General features: G+C 41.6%; 1 protein-coding gene across 1 annotated transcript; it reads right to left on the bottom strand.

Annotated features, from left to right (window-relative positions):
• Positions 1-221: 221 nt before the first annotated feature.
• On the bottom strand, positions 222-9,894 carry LOC311102752 (pre-mRNA-splicing factor syf2-like). Its single transcript, XM_084144138.1, has 7 exons — positions 9,818-9,894; positions 9,324-9,419; positions 8,386-8,511; positions 7,454-7,574; positions 4,601-4,691; positions 3,987-4,085; positions 222-732 (listed from the first exon to the last, which is right to left on the bottom strand). The coding sequence occupies exons 1-7, from the start codon at positions 9,833-9,835 to the stop codon at positions 567-569; spliced, it is 717 nt and encodes a 238-aa protein (XP_084000264.1). The 5' UTR covers positions 9,836-9,894; the 3' UTR covers positions 222-566.
• Between the last annotated feature and the right edge of the window lie 566 nt (positions 9,895-10,460).

Here is a 10,460-nt window from a genome sequence, read left to right as displayed (position 1 = left end):
GTCGGCTTAACAGAGATGTGGGCGATAACGATTAAATTGCTTTTTTTTTTTTTTTAATCTCCTCGTGCACTAACACATTCTTCTGCTGGCATAACTGAAACACACTATAGCCTTAAGAAGAATAAGTGTTTTATTCTCACGCTCATGACAAGCCCCCCCATCCAACCCAGACCGCATGCAACAAACCAAGGGCAATACTTACAAATCTGCTAGATAACAAAAAAGTTTAAGATGTTTTATTTAAAGAAAATGCATGGTCATACATACGAACACTGACAGAAAGGCAGGAATAGCATTAGAAGATCATTCAGATTGCACTTAAGAGTTTAACATTTCCACTGATCAAAAGCATTATAGTAACAATACAGAAAAACATTTAAATATAAAATGCCTCTAAAGAAATTTCAGCGTCAAAATACAAACTTCATCCTAGATACGTAAGCATAGGGACCAACTGAAACTGAGTTTATGTACATAACCAGTCCTGTTACCATAGTGAATAATTATGGGCTTCAGTTACAACATGGCAGAGGAAATGAAAGTGTCCATTAGAATGACCAGTCCAGTTAGACTGCTGTGCCTCTCTCCAGATTCTGCTTGATCTCGGCTGTGTATTTGCCATAGAACCGCTCTGCCTTCTTGTTGAACTTGGCGTTCCTCTCGTTGATGTAGTCGATGTCTGCGTCATCGTTGTAGGCCCTACGCCGGCTGTATTTGGCCCGCTTCTCGATCCTGTGAAGAACAGCAAAGGATCAGTGTCAAGAAACCAAAAGGACCACACACACAACTTACAAACCAAAAGGACAACAATCATAGTAGAAAAACCTAATTCAGTTACTTAAAATCCAATCTCTCCAGAACAACTCACCATCACACAAAAGCAACGATCCCTAAACGATCATATGCCAAAGCACCAATGAACAACCTTCTACTCGAACACACAGGCACATACAGAGTCAATCTGCTAACTCACAGCCTTTACATAGTGTCTTCTAAACAGAGATGTGCGTCATGCCCTGGCAGCTTCTGCCACGTCTGATCTCTCACAGGACCATCACTAACACAAGGCCTCCCAAATATAGCTGGACGAAGAGAGAGGAGAGAATGAGTAAGGGCTAATGTAACCCAGGGACACTAGGGCAAGGAATATGCTGGTCAGGTGCGTGGGACATGAGGACTTGACCTCAGGGGTTAAAGCAAGAACAAACAAAACTTAAGTCGATTTCAGATCGACTGTCTGGGGCCAAGTTAACCTCCCCTTTCATGTAAGAAAGTCATGACCATCATGCTTTTAGGGAAAGAGGATAATTTTGTACATGTATTAAACAGTATGACTTCGACCAGTTCCAGTCTCCTTGCTTAGGTGGCCCGTGGTCCTCCCCAGGATAATTTTTATGTAGAAGGACTGAGAAGCTCAGTTCTGGTGATTTCTTAAAAGGACATTCTACTCCAAAATGAAATAAAATAAAATGACACCATCTAAAATATAATTTCCACCTCCAGAAATGAGCCCAATAACATATTGGAAAAATTATGTTAACATATTGGACCATGCATATAGCCCATAAGCATCATCACCTGTATCCTGACTGATGCAGCATAGTGGCTATAAAATTGACATAGGCTGAAGCATGGGGGTTGTCCATCTGCAGTTACCCCATTGGACACAACATCCTGATTGTTATAATTATGAATAATTATTTGATGACAAATAAATAATAATTATTCGATTTTTTTTATTTATTCTATTACAAAATATGTCATTGCACTTATAAGATGCCATTGTCCCTTTAAGAGCTCTGTTGTTGCACAGCTGCGCCTAAACCATACTTGAAACTCATTTATAAATCGATGCCACTCGTGCAATAGACGGGTTAGATGACAACGCACGCTTCAATGGGGCAGAAGGCCTGTGTTTTGATTCTGGATGGCAGCTTGTCGTCATTGTTGCTAGCTATGTTGGGAATCGTAGGTGGCTCGTTTCAGCTAGTTTTATCTTGTTCTTGATACCATGTAATGTTTTGATGTGTTTTGACTGATGTCATGTCTATGCTAATATGGTAAAAATTCACAAGCTAACCAACAACTGTAACAATGTAGTTGGGAGACAAAAAGTGCTCATTGTGCAAATGTATTTATGTTTTCAATAAATATGTTGTCAACAATCTAAACCAACCCTGTCTGTTTTGCCCCATAGTTGTGCACGCGTCGGTTTTGTTGCTAAACAACCAACCCGTCTATTGAAGGAGTAAAGAAAAAAACGTGGTAGCAATGGAAAACTGGGACCCCCTCGTTTTTAACAAAAGCCAAAACTGCTTTCAAAATATATTTGCCAAAACTGCTTTCAAAAGTGTTTTCCCGCGATTGCATTAAGAATTGTTGTGCATTGACTGCTTGTCAGAATACGTTTCCGTCTCTATACATCTCTCGCAACTTGAATGCGCCTCGAAATGAATATTTATCTCGCATAGAACACACATCAACAAGCCGACTAGGTAAATAGGTAAACTATTCTAATATGGGGTTGTCTGATTTCGTTTTTAATATCATTACATGGCAAAAATAGTAGCAATGGAAAGTTGCATCCTGAGTGATAAAGTATAGCCTTTGAAGCAGCTACAGTAGGCTACACACTGCTGTTTGAGTTGAGCGCAGTGGTGGTGTGCATTATAGAATATTGTTAGGGACTACTCCCTTCATCAGAGTGTCTGCAACAATCATGCATGTCAGTTCAGTGCACATATTTCGTAGAACAGACATGCTTCTGTATTAGGCTATGTCATCTCTAGTGCTGAGCGATTAGTGCTTTTTGAGGTAGGTTCAGTTTGATTATTAAAAAAATAATCATGGTTTTTTATTTCCAATTTTTTTATACATTAAATGCAGTATGCTTTAGGTGGGTTGAATGCTGTAGCACAGAATAAAACAATAAAAGTCCCATGATGGTAGTGACTGCCCATTAATGCTTATTACTTGTTAACCATAATTTATTCACATGACTTTATTATTTCATTCCAAGTCATCATCTCATCTCTATAGAGCTGCTGTCTGACAAAATCACAATTTTAGTAGTTCTTCAAAGTAAATAAGGCATACTTTTATGATTGCTGAATACCAACTATCAATCACTTAGATCATGCATTCTCTCAGTCTCCTTGTCTGCGCCTCACAGACCAGACCAGTTTAAGCGGGCACGCAATGAATTATGGTCATTGTAGTTAATTACCATGTTTTCTGCACTAAACTATGTAGAATATTGGCCTGTTGGAAACTATAACTCCCTACTACATTGCACAGTACAGGCTTGATTTGATTTATCTCTACAGAAACTGCACATCGAGCTCTCAGGAAAGACAAAAAAATTACAAAATGGAATTCATATAGTTGAACCGATGTCAGTCAATTAGTTATTTTAAACAACTATCTCCAAATCCATGAGCTCTCCAGAACCCACAACAGAAATCCATTGCAGTGATGGAGAACCTTAACCCCTGTGACCTTAGCTGGTACGGAAGGTCTAGTGTGCAGCTTGACTGGTCTATTCCATGGCCATTCTTTCAAAAGGCATGCAATGCATTAGTGAATTGGGCAAATGCATTCTTCTGACAGCCTGTCTGGCCAACTTAACACCATTCATGCAGATGCAACAGAAGCTGTGGTAATCTAAGGGCTGAGAATCAGAGATGAGAGCTCATTAACTAGGCCACACTCCCAGTCTACCACTAAGATAGAAAGACAAGAGTTTTCCAGCACCTCCTCAGCGGGTGATACCGTAAGAGCCTGATCAGCCAGCCCCATCAGGCTCTTAACACTGGGGCTCATTCAGTAGGTATTATATATGCCGCAGGTTTCATGCACGCAAAGGTCTGCCTGTCCCATTCACGAAGGGCTCTCACTCATTCCACGAATAGACCTTGTTTTGGACTCCAGTGCGTTGAATGGGAGGACAGACGGGGATAGGATCTCTCAGTCTCTGTTACGCTTACTGTTTCTCCACATCCTCCACCATGCGGTCGATGCCCTCCTTGGATGGGACGTGGGTCCCATGGATCAGACTGTTGGATGTGGGGTGGAAGTCCTCACCGCTGTGAGACAGAACAGGAGAGTCAGTTAACATAATAGGCATTATAATGATTCTCCTCAACGCCATCCATCTCTCCAAACTGAATACCAGTCATCTCTATGACTAGGAACATTATTCTTTAGTGTACTGCCCCCTTCACAGCTCCACATGTGGCAGCCATTAAGGGGAAAAACCTGTGGGTACTGAACTCATCTTTGGCTGATCAAGAAAGCCCACCATAACTATAACCATACCGTTCCTCTTGAGCGTTTGCCTCACATTGACGCTTTCAAGACATTAAATGATTATGTGAGTCTGTGGCTATGTCTAAACTAACCCAGGAGCAGGAGAGGGGCACACTGATCTGTGAAAACTGTGATGGCAGCATCAATTATCTAAAATAACTAAAAGCTTAAGTCTGACGAAATAAAACATGTCATGCTACTCATTTTATGGGGGAAATACGGTCTCTCTGAAACACTCAGTAATGGAAAAGGAAGAGAGCGAAAGGAGTTTTATGAAGAGGCTCCGACTCACCACTGCTCTCTCTGCCTCTCGTAGCTGTCCATGTCTGGTTTGATCTGCTTGGTGAGGCGCTGGTACTGTCGCAGCTGGGCCTCTGCGTAACCTGCGGGCCAATGGCAGCAAACAAGAGAGGTTATAATTACCGGAACTAACGACAAGCAGGCGCAAAGCCCTGCGACAAAACCTGCGTCTGGTTAAGGGAGATGAGGCCCTTTCAAGCCCCTCTGGTGATAATTTTCTCCCCAGAGGTTTAATTCAGAGACGTTTTGATGCAACAGATGGCAGCCATATTCGGGGAACACAGCGATCATTTTTGGCAGATTAAATTGGAGGCAGTTAAAAATTATTTATCCCAAGGGGTCTTTACACGCACCCAGAATTCCTCTGTACAGGGCTGCACTGCGGTGGAGTGACTGTACCACCTCCAGTAGCCCTCTCCCGCAATTTAATTTCTGCTGCCTTAAAGACTGGTCTTTGTGGAGCTGAGGAGGTCTTTACAAACAACCATGCTCTACAGCACCACAGTAAACAGTCACTCTTTCCCACTTGTTTCCCCAGGTGTAAATCTTATTTTAGGTGATAGCCTGATAAAAAAAACTGATTGAGGATGTACAGCAAAACATACTGGTAGGTGTTCTCCAAGCCCCCGATTGAATGGTCCTCAGCTAAAGAGGAGGGCCTGAGCTCTTCCTGACCATGTGAGTTGACCAGAAAAACTCTGGGACCTAATTATTGCATACACACACACATTACCAGTCAAAGGTTTGGACACACCTACTCATTCAAGGGTTTTTCTTTATTTTTACAATTTTTCTACATTGTAGAATAATAGTGACGTCTTCAAAACTATGAAATAACACATATGGAATCATGTAGTAACCAAAAAAGTGTTAAACAAATCAAAATAGATTTTATATCTTATATTCTTCAAATAGCCACCCTTTGCCTTGATGACAGCTTTGCACACTCTTGGCATTCTCTCAACCAGCTTCACCTGGAATGCTTTTCCAACAGTCTTGAAGGAGTTCCCACATATGCTGAGCACTTGTTGGCTGCTTTTCCTTCACTCTGCGATCCAACTCATCCCAAACCATCTCAATTGGGTTGAGGTCAGGTGATTGTGGAGGCCAGGTCATCTGATGGAGCACTCCATCACTCTACTTCTTGGTCAAATAGCCCTTACACCGCCTGGAGGTGTGTTGGGTCATTGTCCTGTTGAAAAACAAATGATAGTCCCATTAAGCACAAACAAGATGGGTTGACGTATTGCTGCAGAATGCTGTAGTAGCCATGCTGGTTAAGTGTGCCTTGAATTCTAAATAAAATCACCAGCAAAGCACCCCCACACCATCACACCTCCTCCTCCATGTTTCACGGTGGGAACCACACATGCAGAGATCATCCGCTCTCTGCGTCTCACAAAGACACGGCGGTTGGAACCAGAAATCTCAAATTTGGACTCATCAGACCAAAGGACAGATTTCCACCGGTCTAATGTCCATTGCTCATGTTTCTTGGCCCAAGCAAGTCTTCTTCTTATTGGTGTCCTTTAGTTGTGGTTTCTTTGCAACAATTCGACCATGAAGGCCTGATTCATGCAGTTTCCTCAGAACAGTTGATGTTGAGATGCGTCTGTTACTTGAACTCTGTGAAGCATTTATTTGGGCTGCAATTTCTGAGGCTGGTAACTCTAATGAACTTATCCTCTGTAGCAGAGGTAACTCTGGGTCTTCCTTTCCTGTGGCGGTCCTCATGAGAGCCAGTTTCATCATAACGCTTGATGGTTTTTGCGACTGTACTTGAAGAAACTTTCAAAGTTCTTGAAATGTTCCAGATTGACTGACCTTCATGTCTTAAAGAAATTATGGACTGTCGTTTCTCTTTGCTTATTTGAGCTGTTTTTGGACTTGGTCTTTTACCAAATAGGGCTATCTTCTGTATACAACCCCTATCGTCACAACAACTGATTGGCCCAAATGCATTAAGAAGGAAAGAAGTTCCACAAATTAACTTTTAACAAGGCACACCTGTTAATTGAAATGCATTCCAGGTGACTACCTCATGAAGCTGGTTGAGAAAATGGCAAGAGTGTGCAAAGCTGTCATCAAGGTAAAGGGTGACTATTTTGAAGAATCTAAAATCTAAAATATATTTTGATTTGTTTAACACTTTTTTGGTTACTATATGATGAATTGGGAGCCAGGCCCAGCCAATCAGAATGAGTTTTTCCCCACAAAAGGGATTTATTACAGACAGAAATACACACAGGTGAAGAAACTGGATGTGGAGGTCCTGGGCTGGCGTGGTTACACATGCTCTTCGGTTGTGAGGCCGGTTGGACGTACTGACAAATTCTCTAAAACAACATTGGAGGCAGTTTATGGTAGAGAAATTAACATTTAATTATCTGCCAACAGCTCTGGTGGACATTCCTGCAGTCAGCATGCCAATTGCACATTCCCTCAAAACTTGAGACATCTGCGTCATTGTGTTGTGTAAGACAATGTCCCCAGCACAAGGTGCACCTGTGTAATAGATCATGCTGTTTAATCAGCTTCTTGATATGCCACACTGGTCAGGTGCATGGATTATCTTAGCAAAGGAGAAAAGCTCACTAACAGGGATGTAAACACATTTGTGGGCAAAATCTTAGAGAAATAAGCTTTTCATGCGTATGGAAACTGTCATGGATTTCTTTTTTTGCTCATGAAACATGGGACAAACACTTTACATGTTGCGTTTATATTTTTGTTCAGTATAATATATAATAGCCTATAAATAGGGACCAGTTTTTCTTGTTCAGGAAAACTGACCAGCTGAGGGATGGAAGTCCTGTTCACTCAGTAAAGGAGTCCTATCTCTCACCTGAGAATCCTGGGTCAGGGTTCTTCTTCTTCTTCTTCTTTCGCTCCCACCGCTCAGCATCCTCAGCACTGATCTCCAGCAGTTTCACCCTGTCATAGTCCTCCCCTTTGGCCGCACACTCCTGAAATCACACAGAAACACACCAAGTCACTAAACAGCAACAGAGTACATACAATTACTAGATAACTTATAACATTACTTATCTATTATCCTAAGGTACACAATTTGCAGTTGACTTCTGACATCTTTTTGACCAGCCAACAAAAAAACATCAGCTTACACATGACTGTTCATCCAACAAAGCAGTCTCTATGATAATAATTATTTCACCTTAGCTCTGCCACTGTATATAGTCATTACTATATTAACATTACATTCCTCAACGCAAGATAAAATGCGCACATTTTCATTTCCCTATTAGAATCAGGAAGTTTCGACTTCCTGTGTATTTGTCTGCTCATAGTGAACCACAAGGTCCAGCATTCACAGTGAATGCACAAAAGGGCCAGAGCAGGAAGCTCCACCCCACACCGAGCTGTAGTCTTTTAGAGACTGGAAAGAAATCTGTTCCCTTGTATATCTAGCAATTAATCAGCCGATAGGAACATCGCTGAAAGACGTCCAATGGCTCTATCGAACAAGGACAACCATATCCACATGCCGACAAACATATAGTAGCTTCGCGAAATGCCACAAGGCAGGACTACAGTCATTTTTAGATCTTGTCCACCCAGTCAATACACCGGATGCAGTCATCGGGTGTACCGTTCGACGCGCGAAGCCCAGACCTGCCTTCTTTGTGGCCAATTATGTGTGAAACCCATCTCACTGACCTAGAAATGCCTCAGACACGATCAAAACAGAGTCACCCTGGGTGAAATTTCCCTTTATGCATAGCAGTTAATTATGTCCATTGATAAAGAGGTCGCTACCTTTTTCTTTTCATCGGTCATGAGTTCCCACTCCAGACGGGCTTTCTTAGCCTCCCAGTTAGTTGGCAGCTTCAGTCTCTTGTCCTCCTCCACAACCTCCTTGTGATTGAGCTTGCGTGCTTCATTCTGCAACGGATACCATAAAATACATCAATTCCAGAACTTGAATACAAAGAACACAGATCCAAGATATACCATATAAACTCAAGCTACTTGTGAGCTCAAATGAGGGTACGCTACTAAGATGTTACTAACCCATTCATAGACGCTAACTATCTTTAGTACCCATTGACAATAGTATGTTCTGGCCGGGGAAGTTTTGTGATGAGCACTGATGCTCGTTCTGAACGTTAAAACGCATCGCTTGGGGTACGATTTTGGAAACATAAGGAACATATCTGTGAGAAATATTTTTCAAAAAAAAAAAAAAGGTTAAACTACAACAAAACTTTATAGGGTTCCCACGTGTCCATGTTACAGCGCTTGTTAGTTTGCTTGCTAGTCCGAATGTTGCATATCGCGTTCAGCCAATCAGGTTGCAGCAGTCTTTTTTCACCCCTGGTCTGATTGGCTGAACGCCATACTAAACATCCAGGACTTGCATTAGCCACTATAGCACTGTTGTGTCATAAAGAAAGTATGCATATTTTCTCCTGCCATTAAATCGAGTTATGGAGGAAATCGACGCATTTGCAGCCTGAATGGAGAATGTTTTATGTACGAACCGGTCCACGGGGGATAAGTGTATAGCCAGCTGCATAAATTCCCTTTGGTTTTTGCTTTGGACGGTAAGATGAAATGACTCAACATAGCCTTCTGCTGGCTTTTGGGCTGGAGCCTTAGTCTATAAGGAGTAACGTTAGGCTCCTTTTGTCCATTATTGGGCTAAGACGTTAATAGAAGGTGTCTGAAATAGGAGAACCTTTGAACAAACTCACCCTTTTGAAATGCAGTTCCCGGAATTTTCGTAGTCTCTCCTCTCTCTTCTGAGATGCAGCACTTTCGGTCGGCTCATAACTGACCGACGCAGATCCCTATGGAAAATCGGATAAACATTAGTTAGCTAACATAAGTAATGTTGGATCCATGCTGTACAATGGCAAGACACAGCAAGGTAACGCTAGCTAAGTTACTTATCATGCTAATCCATAATACAAACACATCAGTGGCTAAAAGCAAATCGAAAGATACATATATAACTAAGAGGGATAAAGTGAATGGTCTGAAATGCTAGCAAGTTAGCTACGTAAGGCTGTTGGCGCTAGCCATGAGACTGTAAACAAAGACATTAGAAGTACTGATATGGGTTCTGCATTGGGTACACTAATATATTTAAAATGTCAGTTTGATTTTCAGTAACTGTATATCTTAGTCAAAACTAATGAAACCCCCCTTTTTATTATTTCAGGATATAATTCGTCAAAACACCAACCTCAGAGCAGGACGCCATCGTGGAGCAGGCAGTCAGGAAGTCTTCACCCTGAATGTCGGATGTTACGCAATGAACGGAACAGGACCGTCATCATAGAAATTCTGTCAACTCAATCAAAGATGTCATATTATTTAGCTTATTTAGATTTTGTTTAAAGAGATGCAATGGAGGGGGGGGGGGGGGGGTCAATTGGCTACTATTTTGTCATGGTGTCAATAACATATTCAGGAATTCATTGATAGGTGGATAAAAAAATGTCAACATGTTTTCAAGTGATCCTTTCCCCTAATTGAATAGCCCACAACTCCAACCACAGATGTGCACATATCTTTGATAGGTTTACTAGTTAATTATCTCCGGTAAGATACTTACCCTGAGCTGAGCTTTTTTAAAATGTTCTGTAAGAATTGAGGATCAAAGAACAATGACTCATTGGATATGATTCAACCATATATGCATCAGCAACCACAGCTAATGAAGTCACTGAAACCCTTAACAAAGAGTTGCAGTCTGTTTTGGAATGGGTGGCCAGTAATAAACTGGTCCTGAACATCTCTAAAACTAAGAGCATTGTATTTGTACAAATCATTCCCTAAGTTCTAGACCTCAGCTGAATCTGGTAATGAATGGTGTGGCTGTTGAA

This window comes from Coregonus lavaretus, assembly GCF_964263955.1.
Source record: "Coregonus lavaretus genome assembly, chromosome: 27".
NCBI lineage: Eukaryota > Metazoa > Chordata > Actinopteri > Salmoniformes > Salmonidae > Coregonus > Coregonus lavaretus.
Note: the sequence above shows the minus strand (reverse complement) of the source record. Positions and strands in the feature narration are given on the sequence as shown.

Excerpts from the sequence above, each read along its gene's own strand:
- LOC311102752 (XM_084144138.1), bottom strand. Across the intron at positions 8,512-9,323 it reads GGGAACTGCATTTCAAAAGG|AATGAAGCACGCAAGCTCAA; the intron begins GTGAGTTTGTTC and ends TATCCGTTGCAG. Across the intron at positions 7,575-8,385 it reads TGACCGATGAAAAGAAAAAG|GAGTGTGCGGCCAAAGGGGA; the intron begins GTAGCGACCTCT and ends GTGTGATTTCAG.